We start from the raw sequence: 26,023 nt of genomic DNA, 5'->3' as shown, positions 1-26,023 counted from the left end.
TGCTTAGCACTTGTTGGCCCTTTTGCCTTCACTCTGTGGTCCAGCTCACCCCAAACCATCTCGATTGGGTTCAGGTCTGATGACTGTGGAGGCCAGGTCATCTGGTGTAGCACCCCATCACTCTCCTTCTTGATCAAATAGCCCTTACACAGCCTGGAGGTGTGTTTGGGGTCATTGTCCTGTTGAAAAATAAATGATGGTCCAACTAAACGCAAACCGGATGGAATAGCATGCCGCTGCAAGATGCTGTGGTAGCCATGCTGGTTCAGTATGCCTTCAATTTTGAATAAATCCCCAACAGTGTCACCAGCAAAGCACCCCCACACCATCACACCTCCTCCTCCATGCTTCATGGTGGGAACCAGGCATGTAGAGTCCATCCGTTCACCTTTTCTGCGTCGCACAAAGACACGGTGGTTGGAACCAAAGATCTCAAATTTGGACTCATCAGACCAAAGCACAGATTTCCACTGGTCTAATGTCCATTCCTTGTGTTCTTTAGCCCAAACAAGTCTCTTCTGCTTGTTGCCTGTCCTTAGCAGTGGTTTCCTAGCAGCTATTTTACCATAAAGGCCTGCTGCACAAAGTCTCCTCTTAACAGTTGTTGAAGAGATGTGTCTGCTGCTAGAACTCTGTGTGGCATTGACCTGGTCTCTAATCTGAGCTGCTGTTAACCTGCGATCCGAAGCTGGTGACTCGGATAAACTTATCCTCAGAAGCAGAGGTGATTCTTGGTCTTCCTTTCCTGGGGCGGTCCTCATGTGAGCCAGTTTCTTTGTAGCGCTTGATGGTTTTTGCAACTGCACTTGGGGACACTTTCAAAGTTTGCCCAATTTTTCGCACTGACTGACCTTCATTTCTTAAAGTAATGATGGCCACTCGTTTTTCTTTACTTAGCTGCTTTTTTTCTTGCCATAATACAAATTCTAACAGTCTATTCAGTAGGACTATCAGCTGACTTCTGCACAACACAACTGGTGGTCCCAACCCCATTTATAAGGCAAGAAATCCCACTTATTAAACCTGACAGGGCACACCTGTGAAGTGAAAACCATTTCCGGTGACTACCTCTTGAAGCTCATCAAGAGAATGCCAAGAGTGTGCAAAGCAGTCATCAAAGCAAAAGGTGGCTACTTTGAAGAACCTAGAATATAAGACATATTTTCAGTTGTTTCACACTTTTTTGTTAAGTATATAATTCCACATGTGTTAATTCATAGTTTTGATGCCTTCAGTGTGAATGTACAATTTTCACAGTCATGAAAATACAGAAAAATCTTTAAATGAGAAGGTGTGTCCAAACTTTTGGTCTGTACTGTATAGTCTGTAACCATTCATTTGATTTGTTCCAAAATCACAAAAAAGTAATATTTTAATTAGAAAAAAAATTGCATTATTTTTTTTTTTAAATCTCCTATGAGATATCAAAGACTGAATATACTATTCTGAATATTCTACAGTTTATGGAGACAAAATAACAAATCACTTCTTTGAAAGTGTTTACAGCCCTTGAGCACATGGTTGTCGAAAGGGGTGAAGGTGAAGACTAAAGCTGCATTTACACTGCAAGATGATCGTGAACGAGTGTTAAAAATGCTTATTGTACGATTATCTTGCTGTGTAAACAGGCTGCTGATCACCTGATAAATGAGCAAAACGCTTGTTCGTTGGGTGAAATGATCTTTTATTTAGCCAATGAGCAAAACGCTTGTTCGTTGGGTGAAATGATCTTTTATTTAGCCAATGAGCAAAATGCTTGTTTGTTGGGTGAAACGATCTTTTATAAAGCTAAAAAAAAAAAAATCAACGTTCTCGGTGGTGCATCGTTCGGTGTAAAACAGGGCTTGCACCACCAAAAACTATGGCAGCATCTACTATACTAGATAGCTCAATGCACTTTATTTACTTTTGCGTGCCTGTGTACGGCATTAAAATGACTGCCAATTGGTAAAAGTGTACCGATCAGCTTTCGTATCGTGCTGCCGGTTGGTCCATCTAATGGGGCTCTAGAAAAGGAAGTCCAACCTTGGAAAGTTTAAAAACTCTTAGCAAACAGAAACATAAAGGGGGTTGTCTCACAATGACAACTCCTGACCGTATACTCTGGTGGACTTGAGTTACCCATGTGTTAACCGCTGAATGTTGTGTAGTGGCCACTGCAAGGGAAATGTAGGGATCATCTGTGGCCAAAATCAGCAATTTGCTCTTTGTGGGTGAAATGGGTCCAGTGGCTTCCACTTAAAACAGGGTTGACTTTGCGAAACAACCTCTCTACCTGTCCTATGTTTCCATTTTCCTTTTTTTTCTCTCTAAGATCATTATCATGAGATTCCTCATCAAGATTAAGTCCTCAACTACATATTCCCGAAGAAAGGAAAAGGTCTGCTTAAAGGGCTTTGAAGTCTTTGTTGTCTACCAGATAGACCCTCACAAGTTTTCATCATTCATTGGGTCAAAATTTCCAAAATATTTTCAGGAGGAGGTGGGAAAGTAATAACATAAGAGATAACAAAGAGCAAAACTAAACAAAAACATTACCTGTGAGACAAAAAGTACAATAAAAAAATAAACAGAGATGGCACACAAAAGAAGAAAGGATCTGAAATGCAGATTGGCTTTTTGATTTTTCCACCCTGGATCAGCTTCATAAATGGTCTTCTCGAGATTGTGAATGGCCTATTAGTAGTAGAACAATCCATATCATGAACTGATTGTTTTAATGTGTCAGTAGGCAACAATGATGCTTATGAGTTGACTTGTCGGAAACATGCAGAATGCGTGAGTGTTTCTCACTCACTACACCTTCCTGCGACATGAGGGGGGTACCTTCATGGCTCCTAAATAGTCTCTGCTTCTAAAAGTAGATTTTTGACACAGAGAAGTCCACTGAAATCACAAACAGACAGAGTAAAGGCAAATCAGAAAGAAACGACATTAAAAAGTGAAGAGAAGAACTTCACAGCTAAAGTAAATAAGAGAACAAACAGTGGAACATTATGCAAAGTTAGACAGACCACATACAGTAAGACACAACAGAGAGCTCGTTCAGAGGGACAACTTTGAGGATTTAAAGGGGTCGGGGCTTTGGTGCTGCAGTTAAAACAGAAAAAGATTGAATATTTGGCACATGCACATTTCCGGTAACATTATACAGCTGCAACAAGAAGGACAGAAAACAATCTTTAGACAAGTTAGAAGCAAAGTTAAGAACAATGGACATGACCCATAACAGTTTTAACCCTTTTTTATTGCACCTTTTTATATTAAAATGTTGTTTGTCCGTTATATTTAGATGTCAAAACAACAAAACAAGACTTCTTTTTATTTCTTCTGATTGGTTTTAAACTACAACTGTTGTTCTTAAGAGGGCGTGCAACTCAGTAGGATAGATGTACTAGACTCACCGGTTTGTATAAAAGTTTGGTGAAACTTGGCACATCTAGTTTTACTCCTATCAATGAAGGTAGGTGGGATGAGGGGGGATTCTTTGCATGGAGGCGCATAGGTTAGAATGCAACAACGTGCACCCAACTGTGCCTAAAAGGTAAAGGCCCCGTCACACTTAGCGACGCTGCAATGATCCCGACAACGATACGACCTGTCAGGGATCGTTGCTACGTCGCTATGTGGTCGCTGGTGAGCTGTCAAACAGGCAGGCTCACCAACGATCAGGGGAGCAGCGACATCGTGGAAAGAATCTTTCCACGATGTCCTGGTTACCAGCCTGCTGAAGCAGGAGCAGGCTGGTAACCATGATAAACAGCGGGTTACTAGGGGCACACGCGCACATAGTAACCCGTTGTTTATCATGGTTACCACTCTGCTCACTTTAGCAGGTTCGTAACCATGATAAACAGCGGGTTACTAAGTGCGCGTGTGCCCCTAGTAACCCGATGTTTATCATGGTTACCAGCCTAATCGCTGCTCCCGCTGGTCACACACAGCGATGTGTGCTGACCAGCGGGAGGGCAACGACCAAAAAATGGTCCAGGACACTTTGCAGCGATCAGCGACCTCACAGCAGGGGCCTGATCACTGCAAAGTGTCACACATAGCGACATCGCTGGTGAGGTCGCTGTTGCGTCACCAAAACCGTGACACAGCGGCGATCTCGCTATGTGAGACGGGGGCTTTAGGCAATCAAAGAGGCGTCTATTGGAAAACAAAAGCGTCTAAACATGCTCCAAATTTTTCAACCAGCATGAGGCTTCGTGATGGACTTAAAGAAGTTGTCCACTACTTGGACAACTCCTTGCCATCCCCCATTAAATGAAAAAGCTTATACTCATGTCCGGTGCTGGTGCTGTTCCAGCGGTGTCGGCACTGATGGTCTCGGCGTTCCCGTGCTGTTGTTGTGACACCGTTGCCCAATCAGAGCTATCATCACTGTCCCTGCTTCCTGTTGAATTGAACATGAAAAGGAAGTCAGAAATCAGCTTCAGTCCGGACTTCCTCTTTATGTTCGATTTGTCCGAAGGTGGGGACAGTGACGCTGGCGCTGATTTGGCACCGATGTCACAACATCAGCACGAGAGCCCCGATACATTGAATGCAGACACTGCTGGAACAGCGCCGGCACGGGAGGTCAGTATAAGTGGTTTTATTTTATCGGTGCCAAGCGAGGGGGATAGTAAGGAGTTGTCCAAGTAGTGGACAACCCCTTTAATTTGTGCACATTTTAAGACTTTTTACCCATTAGTCTTAAAATGTGCTCGAACTAAATTTGCATGGTTTAATTTTTGCACAGGAAAAAACTCCTCTCCCCTAGCTGCAATTTGTTATGCAAAATCAAAATGTACTTTACTCATCCTTCCCGGGTCCAGAGCCGAGTCTCTGTCACTGATCCTGACGTCTATTATTGTCTGCAGCGCCAACATCATGTAGATAGCTCTGCAGCCAATAACGCAGTTTAGCTGCATTGTCCGAGTTAACGGTAAGAGCTGCTAAGCTCAGCAATTAGCTACAGCCCTGTCGACATGACATCAGAGCTGCAGGCAATGGGAGCAGAGACTCAGCTGAACTTGGGGAGGGTGAGTAGAGCACAGTTTAGATTTTTTAGCACATAACTGCAGCCGGCAGGGACAGGGGTTTTCAAAAAAATCCTTTTAATTAATCAGCCCAACTTATACATTTAGACTGAAGCTTTAGCTCAATAGTTAAAATTAACCTGTAGTGCTCCAAAAAAAAAATCTCATTGTGGCCCCGACCTAAAAAGTGTCTAAATAGGGGAAATTCTTGGAGTTAAAGAATATTTTTAAAACGGGACCAATAGTTTTATCAGTAAGGACTGAATCATGACAAAAACTAAAGGAAGTGTCTGAGGTGCTAAAAATATGACTAAATATAAATTTATTGTATCCACAACAGTTTTTCAGTTTTATTTTTCGTCTCTTGCACAATCGGCATTTTAATGCTCTATTCAGATAATGTCATATGCTCAAACGTCACAATCAGTGGCCACAAAGTAGCCCAAGAGTTAGAAGTGACTTCTCATGTGTGGCACAAGTACCTAACAAATATCCTGAGCCAAGTGGACCAATTTTGGTTCCCATTGGTGGAGTCCGACTGTTGACGCCCCTGCTGTCCCTCCGTTGGACCCAGATGGGAGATAATGGCATTAAACAAATAATAAGCAACTTTTTCTATACCAGTAAAGGACATACTAAGAACCCAACAAAATCTTAGTATGGTTGCATAAAGGAGCACAGAAGAACCTCCATAACATGAGCGCACCACTTGATTATATTTTAGACAGACATAGGACAATACATTTACATGGCGTAACCTACCTGAACTGTAGAAATGATCATCTGAATCTGCAATACAATATTATAGTGCATACAAAGAGCTCAACCTAATCAAAATGACTTTCCTGCTGCCCATGTCTGGACTATTTCTTCCATCAACCATAAAGGTAAATGAGCTCAGACCTATCAAATATGGAAGCGGCCATGGCCAAGAATTAACACCAGCTCTATGCAATCATTCCAGATCACTGAGCCAAATCATAAAAGCTCTAAAGGACATGATGGCGTGAGCAGCTAATTACCACATTGGGTCAGAAATAAATGAAGTTGCCCTTCCAGTGAATTAGAATCACATGCAATTTTTGTGGCAGTTTTCTCATTTCTGGAGCTAAGGCTTCAATTGGATTCGAAAGGAATGAGAAATATAAAGAAAGTTATCCCCTAAGGAGAGGAGGTCGATTACGCGGACTGCCGCTTCACTCATTCTTAAAAGGGAGCACCGGAGATTGTCGAGCGCTGCACTTGGCCGATTTTCGGTACTTCCATGAGAATGAATGTGGAGACAGTGCGAATGATCGAACTCGGCTCCATTCAGCTGGGGCTCTGAAGAATGCTGGGAACCATGGCAGTCAGAGCCTCAATGATCGAAAAGTTGTCCCCTACCCAAGTTTTCCCCAACAACAGTCCTAAAAGGCCACCAACAAATCATGTTTTCAGGATTCATTTTGTATTGCACAGGTGATGGAATTATCAACTGGACAACACTAAGAAAACATGGAAAACATGATCTGTTGGTCACTCTTGAGGACTGGAGTTGGGGAACACTTGGATAGGGGACAAATTTCAAGCTTGAGAATACGCCTTTAACAAAAAAAACTGCATCAAAAACTAAATGAGTGGTTCCAAAAAATTTTGTGCAAAAATTTCTGCGACTGTTCCAAGTCATCAGAACGGAATGTGCAGAAATCTATCAGTTTTGTGCCAAAACATTTGATTAATGGAATTGATTAAAAGGTATCCATATTAGACTGTACAATACCCAACTTTCCTGGAACTTCTCGGGGGGCTCCCGGACAGGAGAAGTCCCATAGAGTTGGCAAATCTCTTGGTGCTGCAGAAACTTCCTGGAGCCTCCGAGAAAGCAGTTGTTCTGGCTGAACGTTTCGTCACGAGGCTGAGCCCTGGTGTCCTCTATGCTAATATGCTGATATTCCCAAGAGGTTATATTATCCCTTGTACCTGGGATAGGGGATAACTTACTGGGAGCCTCAAGAATGGGGCTCTGTAACTCGAGGATGGGGTTACATCCTTAATGAAGCAGAGGTGCACAGACTCCTCATCACCATTCATTGACTTTGGTACTGGCAGAGAAAGTCTAACGGTCGGATATCTCTGCCATCCTATAGAAAATTAATGCAGTACCAGTCGAGCTTGCACGCCGTCACAATGGACAGCCAAAAATTATGCAGTGCTCTAAATTTTCTGCGAAGCATAGTTACAACACTTAATTACTGTAAGTAATAAAACACAGCTTTCCTCTTCCAAATGGTTTGCAGTAAATAAATGGAAGGATTAAAAGGAAAAATTAAACATCCACGGAAATGAAGTAAAGATCGCGGTATTATTAAGCGCCGCAATAATAATACCTTTCTGCACATTGTCTGGGTAAATAAATACACCAAGTCCCTCTAGGATTCAGAAAACGTCCCTGCTGTGCCTGGTGTGATGGATGAGCCGTTACCGGGGATCTCATTGCAAAGCCCAGTTCAAAATGATTTGTTTCCTTTGTTCTAGCGATGCAGGTTGCTATGGTTACCTAATTAACCAGTGGTCGGTTTTCAGGGATTTTTTTTCCCCTTCTCTCCAGATGGAAATGTCAAATAACTAAAGCAATATATTCTTCTGTGCTGAAGGTAGATGCAAGTGTTTGGCGGCGAGGCACCTAATGTGCATATTGGTATACATTCTGAGCTTCATCTATAGCAATTGGATCCCAATTTTACCAGGGTTCCCTATATAATATTAGGATCTCCATCAAATTAGTGTAAATTAAAAAGGGGCTATCATAGGATGACCACACCTCTACTAGGGCACATGGATGTCATATAAGCAGTGGCACAACGTGAAACTCGTGAGCCTCAATGCAAAAGCTCAAACAGAGTCTTTCATAACATCGAAATTCTCATATGGGCCAAAAAATTAACTTTTGGGGTCCCATTGTCTGCAACGTCCAGGAAAGACTGGAATTCCTGCACCCGCTATAGTTACATCTCTGTATAATGGTGGTTACTCTACTCAGGACCTTCTTCATGTGCCGGAATGGAGAGCTGGCCATGTAGATCGGACACTTCTGAGCATTACATGGATGTGGGTCGCAGTCATACCTGGACTCTGCAGCTTAGGGGAACCTCAAAGGTCTCTTTGGCTCATAAAATAACAATTCTATTAAAGACCTATGATAGTTGGGGGCCCTGTTGGAGATTTTGCCTTAGGGTCCATGAGCTTCAAGTTCTGTCGCTGCATGAGCAGCCCCTTATTTTACATGGCTGCCATCTGTCTCTAGACATGCTTCACCAGTCAATAAAAGCAGACTGCCAGGGGTTAATTTAGAACAATCAGTGGTGATTAGTGAAGAGCGCAAGTGCTCGTTACTCGAGTTTGCCTAGGGTGATCGAGTATGCAAAGCGTATCGTGGGTGCTTGAGTGACGTATTCGAGCCCCCACGATCGCAAGTTTCGCGGCTGTTTGACAGCCACAAAACATGCGGGCATTACCTGACAAACACGGGCAATCCCAGCATGTTTTGTGGATGTCTAACAGCCGCGAAACATGCGGCCGCGGGAACTCGAATACGTCACTCGAGCACCCGCGATACTCTGTGCATAACCGAGCACCTTAGGCAAACTCAAGTAACAAGCACTTGGGCTCATCACTAGTGGCAATTTACCAGATTTTACTTTTTAACCCGTTCCGGCACCATGACGTATTGTTACTAGAATTGGTGCAGATCAATTTGAAGAACCTGGTCTATCGGCCACGTCAGTAGAACAATGGCTTCCTGCCTCCCGGCATCTGCGGCTCTATGACGTTATCATTGTGGCATGATGCACATATGTCAGAATTCCTGTTGTCTTTCTGCAGTTTGACCACTAGTGGCTGCTATTATTCACCTTAATAATTATGTTGCAATCCCACTCCTTACCACTGGAGGATGCTGTTGTGTTCTGCAATTGCCCTTTACTAAGATGGCAGATTCTGAACCTTGGAATCCATCTTGTTTCCTGTTTATGCCTACTTAAAGCCACATGGATTTCTCACTCATTGTTTGAGTATTGTGTCTAGCTTAGTTCCAGTCTCAGCTCCTGAACATTCTTTCCCAGACTGTTCTCATTCGTCTACAGATTAATCCCTACAACTCCTTTGTTATAACCAATTACATCTATAATTACTTACTGTTCCTGCTCCTTCAGCCACTGGTTTCCAGCAGTACTATGCCAGTATAGTAACAACATATGACAATAGCAAAAGGCCGTCTGAGGTCAATGGGCAAATGTGCTATATATGCATTTTAAAGGGATTATCTCACAAAGTCAACCCCTTTTAACCTCTTAAGATGCAAAAACAAAAATGGTCTGTGTTCTTAATTTTTTTCTATTTTTTCCATGCACTATAACTAACATTCCGTCATCACAGCCATATGAAAGCTTGTTTTATTGCAGGATGAGTTGTAGTTTTGATTTACACAATTCACTTTACGATATAATGTACTGAAAGATGGGAAAATTTCCAAAGTACAGTAAACTGGTAAAATAAAATGCATTTCTGCCATTACTTCTTGGGTTTCATTTTTGCAGTAAAAAATTACCTGCCAATATGATTCTTTGGATCAATACGATTTTGACAATACCAAATGTGTTTTTTTTTTACTATTATTTTAGTGGGTTAAAAAAAAAAAAAAAAAGTTAAACTTTGCAAGAAATAAAAAATTGGTTTGCGGCTCCATTAGGTAGAAGGTAGTTTTCATCACGTGGTTAGAATTTACTGATGTGGCTGATGGATCAGGTCCTACCAATTGATTTACAGCAAGATTACGTCATGGTGCAAGGGCTGGGGTATAGAGCGGGCACAGGAGCGGAGACCACTCTATACAGGGCAAGTGCCAGCTGTGTTACACAGTCAGCACCTGCCTTTAAACAGAAGCAATGGGAGATTTCTCAGATCGCTGCTGTTAATCATTTAAATGCCACAGTCAATTATTGACAGTGGCATTTAAATGGCAAAGTTCTGATAATAACTCAGTTCTGGTGCCCATTTGCCCCCCTGTGACATGATCTCCTCATGGGTCAGCTGGAGGACCCGATTGCTGCCATCTTGGTACTCCTGTGAAGTCCAGCCATGAACATCCTAGAAGACTGTGAGTTTCATTATATTCTGCAATACTATGGTATTGAACTAGCGATCGAATGATTGCAGGTTGAAATACTTTAAAGGGATTAAAAAATAAAAGCATAATGTAAAAAATAAGTTTTAAAAATAAAAAAAGAATCAAAATAAAAAAACAAAATTTTTTTTTATCACTCCTCTTTTTTTTTAGTTAAAAATAAAGATATTGCTTTTTCTCTTTAGAATTTTTTTAGGAAAGTATATTTGGTATTGCCGTGTCTGTAAAAGTCTGATCAAAATATCAAGTTATTTGTGGTAAATGCTGTAAAAAAAATGATACCACCAGTACAGACACATTTTTAGTTGCTTCACCTCTCAAAAAAGTAATCAAAACTTCAGGCATTCCCAAAAATGGTATCGTTAAAAAACTACACCCAAGCAAGAAAAAAAAAAAAAAAAGGTGTCATATAACTCCATCCACAGAAAAATAAAATAGTTATGGGACTTGGAAGATGGCGTCACAAACCAAATTTTTATTTCTTGCAAAGTTCAGATTTTTTTTTTAAACTACTAAAATAATAATAAAAAAAACCTAGTCAAGTCTGGTATGTCCATAATCGTACTGATCCAAAGAATCATGGTGCCAGCTCGTTTTATACTGCAAATGAATGAGATAAAAACGAAAGAAGCAATGGCAAAATTACATTTTTTTTCCAACATTTTACTGCTCTTGGAAATTTTAGGCAACGATTATAAAGTAGATCCATAAGTGAATTGTGTAAATCAGAACTACAACTTGTCCTGCAAAAAAACAAGGATGAGTAAAGCTAAGGCTCTTGGAAAAAAAGAGGAGGAATAAAAAAAAAGATAATGCAAAAAAAAAAATTGCCTGCTTCCTTAAAGGGTTAAAAGGGCTTGCCTTTGTAAAACTGCCCCTTTAAACAGAAAAAAACTAAATGCATATACACGTAGCACACTTGCTGGTAGACATCGTACATACAGTATACAATATACATACATACGCTCAACTCCGCTGCTAAACTAAGTTCTGATGGGAATGTGCCGGGAACCAGAAAAGAGTATAAATATGTATTTCCAACAAGAAGTGTTGATTAGCGGTGATACGGGGAGTAAATGTAAAGCATTCAGTCTTCTTTCCACTATTTGCTTGGGTTGCGATTGAACAGCTGCAATCACCCAGCTATTCAAACAAAAAGTGATAAGTCTGCAACAAGGCAAATAAGAAAAAAAGAGTGGAAACCAAGACACTTTGTCTTCGACACAAGTCAAAATTATGCACAGAAAGCTTGAGTATTTTCATCACGGTTATAAATGAAGAGGCAAGAATCGGCACAAGAATAGGGCTAGATTGTAGGGGTTATCTGGGTGTAGACACTAAGTGTAGGGGTTATCTTGGTGTAGACATTAAGTGCATCACTAAGAAGTATGTCTGGTGGTGGGGGTCTCACAGAGTAGATCTGATTGCTAGAATAAGGTGGCATAATTTCACTTCCTATCCTACTAGTGGGGGTGTAACTATAGTGGGTGCAGGGGTTGCGGTTCTGGATCCTGGGAGGAACGCATGAAGTGTTGATGAAAACTAGAAGATCACGGCACTCCTATATGGACCAAAGGTAGATATAGTTTTTATTGTAATCAATGTATTAACGTTTCGGCCAACAAGACCTTCAGTCAGAATGATATAGATTTAGTTAGAAGAGAGTATACGGGTCGGCACGCAAATCCATGACAGCACTATTATGCACTTTGCAGAGGAGCCCAGCAAGATTAGTACCAAACCAGCAAAGGCGCAGCCAAAGACGCACTTGGCACAAGTTGCCCAGCTAGGCGAGCCCTTGAGGGCTGGGAATACTCTTCACCCAGCTCCCAGTAAATGGAAGGGGGACTTTGGAAAAGCCCTTCCCAGGCCTACTGTCGCCAGACAGCTGGTGTATGGTGACGCAGCAGGTGCCTAGTCAAGAACCAGGTGAGTACCTCTGCAAGAACCCCAGGAAGTGAAACCAGAAGAGAAAATGAGAGAACCACTGAAAAGATAGCAACACTAATGCTAGCATCACTCACCACCATAGGCACATAGGAACTGCAATAAACAGCAAAGGACTGAGCAAGGAGCAGGATTAAATAGCCCGTCTAATGATCAGCTGTTGAATACCACCCAGTCATCCCCAGAAAACCACTCTCTGCTAGTTTGAATGGCAGTATGCTGTGTTGCCTGGCAACCAGAGAAATCAGTGAGAGACACTGCGCCCCGCATCCCCACACATCCTACAACACCAGAACGCGATTGTCTCAATCTTATGGAGCATTTCTGTGCACGCATAGTAGCTCTGCCTCCAGTGTCAGGACAATGGCGGCGCCTGCGACTGGAGTAGCGTAGCACCGGACCAGCTCCATTCCCAGGTGGGACCACAGAACCACGATTCCTAACAAGCACATTCCTCCATTGCGACATATTGGCGTTTCCTAGTTGTGCCGACTCGTATACCGGCTTCTAAAGTAATACCTATTATTCTGATGAAGGTCTGGTTGACTGAAACGTTTATTATTTAATACATTGGATCACAATTAAAACTAAAGTTTCAGTCAACCAGACCTTCTTCAGAACAAAAGGTATTACTTTAGAAGCGTGTATACAAGTTGGCACGCAAATCCGTCACAGCACACCCCTCCATTGCGACTGACTAGCGTTTCCTAGTTGTGCCAACTCGTATACCCACTACTAAAGTAATCCCTATTATTCTGATGAAGGTCTGGTTGACCGAAACTTTATTATTTAAAGGGTGGAATTCACTAAAGGAAATTTGGTGCTTTTATTTACAAGAGATACGAGACAAAGTCTACCTATAAGATAATTATTATATTGGTCTTGTCTGCCGATTCAATAGACTTAAATGATCGCCATGATACTGATAATATACTCAGTTCCACAATGTATAATTGATTCTACCACGTGACGGTGAGAGTGGAAATGACCGTACGAGTGGTAATTAGCACCAGAAAACGACTTTGTATTTACCTAGGGGTATACAGAACATTTTTATACAACGTTTATCCTACAAGTGTCTCCAAAAAATGGGGACGAGAACTTTTTGTGGCATTGTGTCTCGTGCCCCTTTGGACTCTACACTTTTACATATGTTGTATAGAAGTACTTGTATTTGTTAAAGTTTATTTATTAAATATTGTGATAAAGTAATATTATACAGTATCCAAATATCCATTTCCCATAGCAAGTGTTTATTTCCCACACCGTCCACTTTACTTTTGAGAATGAAAAAAGTTATTTGCAAAAATAAAAAAAAAATAAAACAAGAAGTTTCTTGGCAGAACTAGCGATTTAGTCCGCTAGCACATTAGGCTCTCCATGGAGACATGGACCGGGATGCAAAGCACTCTAGGAAGAAGTTCAAGCGAAAGGCTTCACTTTTAACTTTGGCAAGTGCACAACGAGGCTATACACTTCATAATAGGTTGTTTTGTGTTCTGATGTTCTTGGCAGGGGTTAAAAAGTGAGTCTTTGTGCCTTTGCTGGTTATTGAGATCCGTGGATAACCTAATTTTGGTAATTGGAGACCAAATTAACATCATAAAGGAAATGTGCCTTAACATGGCTGAATATGTATTTGTTGCATTATATATTAAAGGGGTGTTCATTCATCAGGAGCTCATCGTTCCCTTGCTTTTGGTCTTCCTGCTTGCCGAGGGGTGGTAAGACCCCACAGCTCAGCGCTTTCAGAGGGGCGGTGGACCCCATGGTTCAGCGCTTTCCGAGGGGAGGTGGATCTCATGGCTAAGCGCTTTCCGAGGGGCGGTGGACCCCACGGCTCAGCGCTTTCCGAGGGGCGGTGGACCCCCACGGCTCAGCGCTTTCTGAGGGGCGGTGGACCCCATGGCTCAGCTCTTTCCAAGGGGCGGTGGACCCCACGGTTCAGCGCTTTCCGAGGGAAGGTGGATCTCATGGCTAAGCGCTATCCGAGGGGCGGTGGACCCCACGGTTCAGCGCTTTCCGAGGGGAGGTGGATCTCATGGCTAAGTGCTTTCCGAGGGGCGGTGGACCCCACGGTTCAGCGCTTTCCGAGGGGAGGTGGATCTCATGGCTAAGCGCTTTCCAAGGGGCACTGGACCCCACGGCTCAGCGCTTTCAGAGGGGCGGTGGACCCCATGGCTCAGAACTTTCCAAGGGGCAGTGGAAAGCTTTCCGATGCAGCTAGCAGAGGCAGCTTTTACTTCTGTAGTACAGGAGGACTGTATGGCATCATCCAGCGATCCGGCCAGCTTCAGAGCAGCACTTTCAAGCTGAATAGCTTGCAAGCGTTGTGCTCCTTGCCTAGGAAATTGGCCACCCCAAAGGGTGCAGATATGCCAGGCGACAAAAAGCAATGAATTAAAAATTCTTAAGAACGGAGAGGATTTTTAATAAGAGGTAAATTGAAAAGTTGCTTATTCTTACAAGAACTTTGCAATTTTCCCCATTTAATATGATGAGACATCCCCTTTAAGGTTTCTGTATAAACACAGCCTTAGGGTTTGTGCTAATATTTTGATGTGTACTAGGGAGACATTTATTGGCAAGTCTTTCCACTTATTTAATGAGGTTGTCCACTACTTTATCATTGATGAAGATGTAGAGACAGAGACCCTGATTCCAGCGATGTGTCACTTAGTTTACTGGGTGCAACAGTTGTAATAGAGTCACAGTTTTCTCTGCTGCAGATCTAGCAGAGCTCGGAATGCTGAGCTGTGTATAACCCTGCCCACACACCTGATTGGCAGATTTTTTTGTACACTGTATATTGTCAGAAAGCTGTCAATCGGTGCTGGGGGTGTGATTGGACCAGGAGGCATGAGACACTTATTTCTCTAGTGATAATCTCCTGTTGATAAAACACTGATTGTATTGAAGCAGCAAAGCACACCCGATAAGTGACATCGTTGGAATCGGGTCTCTGCCTCTACAACATGCTGCTCTCAGATTACATAGCAAAACCTGTTAAAGGGAATCTGTCAGCAGGATTTCACAATCCAAACAATTTCTATGTACATTTAGCTCTTTCAAAGCAAAATCCAGCAATACCTTTACATGGCCCAGTCTGTTCCTCTGTTACTGAGAAATCAGACTTTGAATTGAAACGCAAGTGAGGCTAAAGAGCTCTGTACATCTGAAGCCTCTGTCACTCCAGCTCTATTCCATTCCTAGTGCTGCCTCCTCCTGCTTCACTAATGGCTCCTTTACCTGAAGTCACACAGTATAGAGACTGTCAGTCTAGAAGGAGAAGGCAGCACTGGGCGGGGAATAGACCTGGAGTGACAGAAGCTTCAGATCTACAGTAGCTCTTTAGCCTCATTTGCATATCAATTCAAACTCTGATTTCTCAATAATGGAGGATCAGACCGGCCATGTAAAGGTATTGCTGGACTTGTCTTTGAAAGAGCTACATGAGCATATAAATAATTTGGGGTGTGAGTTCCTGCTGACAGATTCCCTCTAAACCTAGTTGCACAATCAAGGAGCTTGCAAAAACAGGAATAAAAAGGGCTGCATAAAAAATAATCTTTTGAAACTCATCACCTATAAGTAATCAAGATATAGATCAGATGTAAAAAGTAATATATATATCAATGGAATAACAATAATTAGTATTTCTTCTTGCTTTCATAGTACTGTACACTCATCCGTCCTTGTTCTCCATGGGGCTCACAAGCTCTCTAGGGCCAATTTCTCAAGAAGCCAATAAAGCTATCAATATGTTTCATAATACTAAAAAAGAAAAGTCAATTGGCTTCCTATGAAATTATTGAGTTTGTGTTTAAGAAAGGGAAATTAGATTGTCAGCCCCGGGGCTATAGCATGATGACAAGCGTTCGAGAAAAAAAAGGAGGCTGCAGAATACGTTTAAAGACGCAAGAAACAAATGCTGGTTTAATAAAAGAAGGCTAGTGATGATGAGGAGGAAACTGAAATGCTACTGCTGAAAAAAAGTTTTTTTATTTATTCAATTAACTCCCTCAGTCCCAAGGGTCATACTAAGGTAATTAACTTTAATGATTATACTTTATGCCAGCCTATTTTTGACTATTTTTAATATTTTTCACCTGTTTTCCCCTCTGCCAGCTCTCTCTAAAGATCAGTAGTCTCTGTGCTACTGGGTAGAGACCAACTGCTATGATGTCTCCCATACACAGCTCACACAGACATGAAGGATCCCTGCTCTCCAGTCTCTATGTAGTACATATTCAAAAGCATCAGCTGGTCTGAATCTTACTTTCTCCCGTGCTGCAAGCAAAGGTAGCATTGCCTCTGCAGCTTGGGAGCAGCGCAGGTACACTGCAGAAAGAGCTTGTAAATGCTGCGCTCCTTACCTACGCAACAAGCAGTATAATTAAAAATCCCTCTGTATAAATGAGAATGCAAAAGCTAAATCTGCCAACACCTTTATATCTTTTATCTGTTGCTGCTTTCCTAAGAATCAGCATTTTAACACACATGCAAACGAGGCAATGACAAAACACTTCCAAAGCCTTTGCCTGCGGAGATTTTCTTTCTCCCAGCACCAGCCTCTTTAGCTTTATTGATGGATGTCTGACATCACCCATAAAGTGAGTAATTATTACTTTATTCGACAGGTCTGCCAATAATTTCTGCTGCCATGCTTTGTGACCAGTAAGGTTTTGGAGTCACAAGTGGTAAAAAAAAAAATATTCAACTGGTTTTGCCTTTTTTTTCACTAGCTTGTCGCTGTGCCATAATGCGCCTCCTTTCACTTGCACCATGATGCGATTTATGTCACAGATGAATTCACCGTCTAGCCCTAGCACGAGGCTCTGTGCACATGGCGTCTTTTAGATGCCGACACTGCCACCAAGTTTTTCCAGGCCAAGCCGCTTCGGGAAAGTTTTGGCGGTCTTTTTCCTGAAGCGGCTTTGCCAGATGTCTTGCGTTGCTCTTGCAGCGCCTCTGCTGCCGGCGTCTTTTACTCTATACTTCCAATCGGAAGCTGCATAACGAATTAGCATGTCACTTTTAACAGTTTCCGAACCCTGAAGGGGGTAAAGAGTGACAAAAGATGGGACATGTGTACAATGTCGTTTGGACATTGTTGTGCATTATATGATGTCAGAACCTGAGGATTATACAGAATAGTGGTGATACAAAGGCAACTATTATCCCTTCCCACAAACCAGCCTGTCCCTTATCTCTTGTGCAGACAGCTGACCGGTAGCACACTATCTTTTTTTTTTCCCAATGAGGTTCTGCAGCAGCTGCAATATGTATTACAGAACTCTATGTTAGAATATAAGAATCCAAACCTCTGATGATTCTTTCCTCATGTCCTTTTTGAAATGCAGGAGGACATTTCATACTAATCAATTCAATTACACTTCAAAAGAGGTTCTGCAGCAGCTTAAGGGATAATGCTCTAAGTGCTGCCGGGGTGTCAATATTTATACATTGCCTTGTGTTGCTCTTTGGTGAGAGATTTCATTGGCCTGTAATGCCCTCTAGTGGCCAAATGGGTGTTTTTCAGTCCATTGTTATATACAACTTATGAAAAAAAATAAAAATTTAGATATTTACTAAACAGATTTATGTTTTTTTTTTAATCAACAAGTCATCTAAAACAGTATATTAGAGCAGCCGTGGGTGCTACATTTGCATCTGTGCAGCGGGGAGCAGAGCATAGTCAGGCAGCTCCAGTATTCGCCTTTTTCTGGGGAGACGGCAGTGATCGCCTTTTATCGGTAATTAGTTACCTAAATTGGTCAGATGAGCAAGGAGTCGTCTAATGTCTTTTTGGCAGTACAGTACGTTTGCTTTGCAGCTTTAGTCACAACATTCAGCAGTCGCTCAGGATGTCGTCATCACAGATTAGGTTCACACCAGAATAATCTCCCACCACTGGCGGACACAGACAGAAAATGGCCCCTGTGCAAGAACAATATAGGGGCCCTTTGCAGTCCAGGAGCTCATCAGAAGCACAATTCCACTTGCTTTGGAGGAGATAGTGGCCCCCTAACCTCGAGGGCCCCTGGGCGGCTGCACAGGTTGCACCAATGACGTGTCCGAAACACTCCCAGTCAATATTGTGAATGTGTTCATAGGGTATAATCAACCAGATTAAGGACAAGATGTCTTCTTTTGACATGCACTTGGGGGTCAATACACCCCCCCCCCCCCAAAAAAAAAGAGCAAAACAAACCAAAGAGCCTCTTTAAAAAGGAAAAGAACATGGACCCTAGTGCCCCTTATAGGAAGCAACAATCCTGTACAACAATATTGACCCTTTAAAGAGACACATGACTTAGGATTCCAATAAACACCAAAGGGAATTATTCCTTTAATAAAAGGGCGACCCCATAAAAAAGCTAAGAATATATTATGCAGCAAAAAAGGGAGTCAAATGTAGGGGGTCATTAAAAGCACAATACTAAGGGGTACAACTAAAAGAATTCCGATGAAACATAAAGAGTTAGATGAGACATTCTATTCAGGTCCAGGAAAGTTGGCATTTGCCTTAAAATGTTTACTCTTTGACTCGATTGATATTTTTTTGGGATCTTCTGATTTTAAAGGGTAAGAAAAACATAAGAGCTGCCGTCCAAAAACAGCGGCCTCAGTGGTTTGGTGCAGTTTTAGGAAGAAAGCAACAATGTTTTCTTTTCTAATCCTGAGTATCAGTTTTGCACTCGTAGAATATACTTGGTTTCTCTTGATAGGTTTCTTATATCCAGACCGTACATGTACACATCAGAGGTTTAAGGGTTACTTACTTTGTGAATAAGGCATGTTATTGGCACAAGAGTTAGACTGATATTAAATATTAATCATATTATATATTCACAGCAGATAAAGTATCAGTACAATGCGATCATTCACCCTAGTGAAAAAAGATGCACCCACCTTACCACTGATGTCATTAATTGCTACATGAACAAAAATAGATGCTTCTTCCATACCCTCCAGGTATACGTGGCGATAGCCTACGGGAAACATCAGGAAACTTGTTATTGCAATGGTTTTTAAGCTATAACTGACTATTTTATTTACATGCATCTATATCAGCAAGTTGTCACCTGAAATTACAGATTTACTGAATTTAATTTAGTTTATTAAAGTAAAAGAAATATTTGTTTTTACTTTTTAAATTTTGTTGCTATTTATGCTCAAAACTTTTCTTGTATTTGGCCATATTGGAGACAGACGCTACCTTCCTGTATTGTCTGTATGGACCGGGCCCCGGCTGTATGTGCTTTATGACTGCTGCAATGAATGTATAGACCGGGCCTTGGCTGTTTGTGCTTTATGACTGCTGCAATGAATGTATAGACCGGGCCCCGACTGTATGTGCTTTATGACTGCTGCAATAAATGTATAGACCGGACCCCGGCTGTATGTGCTTTATGACTGCTGCAATGAATGTATAGACCGGGCCTTGGCTGTATGTGCTTTATGACTGCTGCAATGAATGTATAGACCGGGCCTTGGCTGTTTGTGCTTTATGACTGCTGCAATGAATGTATAGACCGGGCCTTGGCTGTTTGTGCTTTATGACTGCTGCAATGAATGTATAGACCGGGCCCCAGCTGTATGTCCTTTATGACTGCTGCAATGAATGTATAGACCGGGCCTTGGCTGTTTGTGCTTTATGACTGCTGCAATGAATGTATAGACCGGGCCCCGGCTGTTTGTGCTTTATGACTGCTGCAATGAATGTATGGACTGGGCCCCGGCTGTATGTGCTTTATGACTGCTGCAATGAATGTATGGACCGGGCCCCGGCTGTATGTGCTTTATGACTGCTGCAATGAATGTATAGACCGGGCCTTGGCTGTTTGTGCTTTATGACTGCTGCAATGAATGTATGGACCGGGCCCCAGCTGTATGTGCTTTATGACTGCTGCAATGAATGTATAGACCGGACCCCGGCTGTATGTGCTTTATGACTGCTGCAATGAATGTATAGACCAGGCCTCGGCTGTATGTGCTTTATGACTGCTGCAATGAATGTATAGACCGGGCCCCGGCTGTATGTGCTTTATGACTGCTGCAATGAATGTATAGACCGGGCCTTGGCTGTATGTGCTTTATGACTGCTGCAATGAATGTATGGACCGGGCCCTGGCTGTATGTGCTTTATGACTGCTGCAATGAATGTATGGACCGGGCCCCAGCTGTATGTGCTTTATGACTGCTGCAATGAATGTATGGACCGGGCCCCAGCTGTATGTGCTTTATGACTGCTGCAATGAATGTATGGACCGGGCCCCAGCTGTATGTGCTTTATGACTGCTGCAATGAATGTATGGACCGGGCCCCGGCTGTATGTGCTTTATGACTGCTGCAATGAATGTATGGACCGGGCCCCGGCTGTATGTGCTTTATGACTGCTGCAATTAATGTATGGACCGGGCCCCAGCTGTATGTGCTTTATGACTGCTGCAATGAATGTATAGACCGGGCCCCAGCTGTATGTGCTTTATGACTGCTGCAATGAATGTATGGACCGGGCCCCAGCTGTATGTGCTTTATGACTGCTGCAATGAATGTATGGACCGGGCCCCGGCTGTATGTGCTTTATGACTGCTGCAATGAATGTATGGACCGGGCCCCAGCTGTATGTGCTTTATGACTGCTGCAATGAATGTATAGACCGGGCCCCGGCTGTATGTGCTTTATGACTGCTGCAATGAATGTATGGACCGGGCCCCGGCTGTATGTGCTTTATGACTGCTGCAATGAATGTATAGACCGGGCCTTGGCTGTTTGTGCTTTATGACTGCTGCAATGAATGTATGGACCGGGCCCCGGGCTGTATGTGCTTTATGACTGCTGCAATGAATGTATGGACCGGGCCCCAGCTGTTTGTGCTTTATGACTGCTGCAATGAATGTATAGACCGGGCCCTGGCTGTATGTGCTTTATGACTGCTGCAATAAATGTATGGACCGGGCCCTGGCTGTATGTGCTTTATGACTGCTGCAATGAATGTATGGACCGGGCCCCGGCTGTATGTGCTTTATGACTGCTGCAATGAATGTATGGACCGGGCCCCGGCTGTTTGTGCTTTATGACTGCTGCAATGAATATATAGACCGGGCCCCGGCTGTATGTGCTTTATGACTGCTGGAATGAATGTATGGACCGGGCCCCAGCTGTATGTGCTTTATGACTGCTGCAATGAATGTATAGACCGGGCACCGGCTGTATGTGCTTTATGACTGCTGCAATGAATGTATGGACCGGGCCCCAGCTGTATGTGCTTTATGACTGCTGCAATGAATGTATGGACCGGGCCCCGGCTGTATGTGCTTTATGACTGCTGCAATGAATATATAGACCGTGTCCCGGCTGTTTGTGCTTTATGACTACTGCAATGAATGTATAGACCGGGCCTCGGCTGTATGTGCTTTATGACTGCTGCAATGAATGTATAGACCAGGCCTCGGCTGTATGTGCTTTATGACTGCTGCAATGAATGTATAGACCGGGCCCCGGCTGTATGTGCTTTATGACTGCAGCAATGAATGTACAGACCGGGCCCCGGCTGTATGTGCTTTATGACTGCTGCAATGAATATATAGACCGTGTCCCGGCTGTTTGTGCTTTATGACTACTGCAATGAATGTATAGACCGGGCCTCGGCTGTATGTGCTTTATGACTGCTGCAATGAATGTATAGACCGGGTCCCATCTGTATGTGCTTTATCACTGCTGCAATGAATGTATGGACCGGGCCTCGGCTGTATGTGCTTTATGACTGCTGCAATGAATGTATAGACCGGGTCCCAGCTGTATGTGCTTTATCACTGCTGCAATGAATGTATAGATCGGGCCTCGGCTGTATGTGCTTTATGACTGCTGCAATGAATGTATAGACCGGGTCCCAGCTGTATGTGCTTTATCACTGCTGCAATGAATGTATGGACCGGGCCCCGGCTGTATGTGCTTTATGACTGCTGCAATGAATGTACAGACCGGGCCTTGGCTGTATGTGCTTTATGACTGCTGCAATGAATATATAGACTGTGTCCCGGCTGTTTGTGCTTTATGACTGCTGCAATGAATGTATAGACCGGGCCTCGGCTGTATGTGCTTTATGACTGCTGCAAGGAATATATAGACCGTGTCCCGGCTGTTTGTGCTTTATGACTGCTGCAATGAATGTATAGACCGGACCCCGGCTGTATGTGCTTTATGACTGCTGCAATGAATGTATAGACCGGGCCCCGGCTGTATGTGCTTTATGACTGCTGCAATGAATGTACAGACCTGGCCTTGGCTGTATGTGCTTTATGACTGCTGCAATGAATATATAGACCGTGTCCCGGCTGTTTGTGCTTTTTGACTGCTGCAATTAATGTATAGACCGGGCCTCGGCTGTATGTGCTTTATGACTGCTGCAATGAATGTATAGACTGGGCCCCGGCTGTATGTGCTTTATGACTGCTGCAATGAATATACAGTAAGGGCCCCGGGCTTTATGTGCTTTATGACTGCTGCAATGAATGTATAGACCGGGCCCCGGCTGTATGTGCTTTGTGACTGCTGCAATGAATATATAGACCGGGCCTCGGCTGTATGTGCTTTATTACTGCTGCAATGAATGTACATTAATGGAGTTCTCCTACGAGCAACATTTATCACTGATCTACAGAGTAGGTGATAAGTAGATGGATTCAATAGGAGGCCAACATTGGGACATGAACTGCTTATTCAAAAAGGGTCCCAAAGTCCCCAATGTGAATGGACCAATAGAGTGCATGCCCATGTAATGGTGGTCACAGATGCACACTGCCTTCTCATTCATACAGAGGACAAGGGACCACCAATCGATGGGGTCCCTGGCATTATGCAGTTATCACCTCTCCTGTGAAGAAGAGATAAATGTTAGTGTGATAACCCCTTTAATGGTCAAAAACAAGTCTGTGCTAAATTACTTCCTTGAGACTGTATTAAAGTCTAAAAGTTTCAGAGACAATATAAGCAAAGCCTTATGTCTTGTTTCCTGCTTTATCCAGTCATCCATCAGTACAGTAAAGCTGACATTAAATCCTCTGCTGTCTCTGACCCAGTCTACACAGCAAAGCTAACAAGTGAGATACAGAAAACAGGAGGTGTTGGATTGTGTGTGCACCATGGGATATATATCCCATAAAATTAGAGAAAGAATATTTAAAATAAAAAGATAGTTTGTAAACATTTGTAACATTTTTTTTCACAGCAATAAATCCAATAGAGAAGTTTTATTAGAACTGGTGCTACACAAAACAATTAGACAAACGATCGATGGAGGAAGTTGCGCAATATTCCTAAGACAACGCATGCTTCTTAATAAGTTTAGCATTTTCAACCATCCTAAGGTCAGAAAATGAGCAAGAAAAATGCGCCAAAATTAAGGCTTAAATAATCTGTTTAAAGGTTACCTTCACATGTTCTGTCTGTTACATATTTTAGCCGAGATACCTTTAGAACCGCAATGTTTTTCTTTTTTTTTTTTAAATGTAGCACGGCTGCAACTTGTAAAGACGGCCTAAAAGTTGTTGTTTGACTACTTTCTCAATCGCCGGTGAACACATTGCATAAAGAAAAAATTTTGCATAATTTGCAAGTTTTTGAGCAATTTGCATTTAATAAATATGGACAAATAATAAAGAAATCACCCCAAATACTGATTTTAATAATAGGTCAGATTCAAATGGTACTTTCTTCTTAAAACCAAAAGTTAACGTGAACTCGTAAAGGAAATCTGTCAGCAAGTTTTTGCTAAGTAATCTGACATCAGCATGATATAGAGGCTGAGACTCTGATTCCAGAGATGTATCACTTAGTTTACTGGGTGCAGCAGTTGTGATGCAATAACAGTTTTCTCTGCTGCAGATCTAGCAGAACTCAGAATGCTGAGCTCTGTATAACCCCGCCCACATCACTGATTGGCTGCTAATCAGTGATAGAGGCGGGGTTGGACCAGGAGGCATGGTTCTGTAGTTATAATCTCTTGCTGATAAAACACTGATTATATTGAAAAAGCAAAACACAGGCTAGTAAGTGATACATCACTGGAATCAGGGTCTCTGCCCCTACATCATGTTGCTATCAGATTACATAGCAAAAACCTCCTGACAGATTATTTTAAGTGTCTCATAATCCTGGCATTTTCTAACATTTAAGAAGGCTCCCAAAGCATTTTTAAATGAGCAAATTACCTGGCATCATACTGCTCAACGAAATTGTTCTCTGCCCAATGAAGTCTCGCCCTATCGGATCGTGATCCCAGACAAGAAAGCGGATAAGAGAGACCTCCGGCATGTGCACGGTAAACACCAACGTTTCCTCCCACATTGGGTTGAAACCTACGAATAAAAGTTTACAAATTTCTCACATTTGCTCTCCATCATCCTGTTGAATAATAAGGATTCTTACAAATATTAAATATTTAAAAAGACGCCCCTATAATTACAGGACACAAAGGATACAAAGTAAACGTAAGAGTAAAAATACTATACATGTAAAAAGTAAAAGTGTTACTTTAGGGAACTTTTGGTAACTTTACTTTCTTGTATAGTTTTTGAGTTACATGAGATTTTCTTCTCCCTTCACAACCAAAGTTGTGTTGGTCTTTCTAAGGTGGCAGCGCCTTGTGGAGGAGCAAATACAATCTTGCAATTTGAGCTTTGTGAATGAAGACAAAACATGATGTAGATATTCAGATTTGTCCCATCTGTAAAGTGTAAAAAGCAGAAAATACTTGGAAACTTCTTACCGTTGTCGTCTACCACCCGGGTTTGCTCCTTGTAGCAGTCTGTAGATAAACCGATGAGCTCAACTTCGACAAAAGGATCAATGATCTACGACAGAAGCAAACGATCGGATTGGCAACATATTATAGATACATTGTCACAGACAGAAGTGGCCGGATCTGCGGCATCTACATGGCCGTGTTATTGGTCCTTGTATATTTCTTGGCAAAATGTAGATGGAGCCATTGCATTTTTCTGGGTGCTACATTCTCTATGTCGCTGTCCGATTCACGGCCCTGTACCATCTCCTAGTGTCACTGAAGTATCACTTTACAGTCACACTACAGACCCATTTTGTTGAAACACGCTGCTTTTAGGAGAAAAAAAAAAATTACCAATACGGGGAATGTGACAAAAAAAAACAATCTGTCCTTTGTATCATGTTTTTGGGTCCTAAATTTATTTTATATATATATTTTTTAAAATTTCCCGTATTTAATGGGAAAATGTTCTACATCTATATAAAAGCAAAAGCCTACAACCACTAGACCTTGCATTAGACTCACATGACCTGTACAGAAGGGCGGCACGGTGGCGCAGTGGTTAGCACACTCCAAAGACACACTGATAGGGAATCTAGATTGTGAGCCCCGATGGGGACAGCGACGATAATGTATGTAAAGCACTGCGGAATATGTTAGCGCTATATAAAAATAAAGATTATTATTATTATTATTATTACTACAGAAGACTTCTAAGAAGTTATTGTCATTACAGACAGGATTACTATGACTGTATACAATAACTAACACAGGATCCACCATTTACAATAGGTGATGTCCCAGCTCACCTCCTCCTCCTATACAATGATTTATAACACCTCTATATACAGTGGATAACACAGAATCCACCATTCACAATAGGTGATGTCACAGCTCACCTCCTCCTCCTGAACAATGACAGAAAACACCTCTATATACAGTGGATAACACAGGATTCACCATTCACAATAGGTGATGTCACAGCTCACCTCCTCCTCCTGAAGAATGACAGAAAACACCTCTATATACAGTGGATAACACAGGACCCACCATACACAATAGGTGATATCACAGCTCACCTCCCCCTCCTGTACA

General features: G+C 42.4%; 1 protein-coding gene across 12 annotated transcripts in view; it reads right to left on the bottom strand.

The window, feature by feature from the left end:
• The window catches only part of PLCH2 (phospholipase C eta 2), an 816,520-nt gene that overhangs the window by 16,573 nt on the left and 773,924 nt on the right, over positions 1 to 26,023 (bottom strand). For all 12 annotated transcript variants that reach the window (XM_073656915.1, XM_073656916.1, XM_073656907.1 and 9 more), the window contains 3 exons: positions 24,911 to 24,995; positions 24,354 to 24,500; positions 19,051 to 19,130 (listed from right to left, as the gene is read on the bottom strand). In XM_073656915.1, the coding sequence (XP_073513016.1) occupies positions 19,051 to 19,130; positions 24,354 to 24,500; positions 24,911 to 24,995 (312 nt within the window). The remainder of the gene's footprint in view (positions 1 to 19,050; positions 19,131 to 24,353; positions 24,501 to 24,910; positions 24,996 to 26,023) is intronic.

Source organism: Phyllobates terribilis, unplaced genomic scaffold (genome assembly GCF_046119375.1).
Source record: "Phyllobates terribilis strain yellow unplaced genomic scaffold, ASM4611937v1 Scaffold_12__6_contigs__length_324123572, whole genome shotgun sequence".
In the NCBI taxonomy this organism is placed as follows: Eukaryota; Metazoa; Chordata; class Amphibia; order Anura; family Dendrobatidae; genus Phyllobates; species Phyllobates terribilis.
This window is presented reverse-complemented; position numbering and strand designations above follow the sequence as displayed.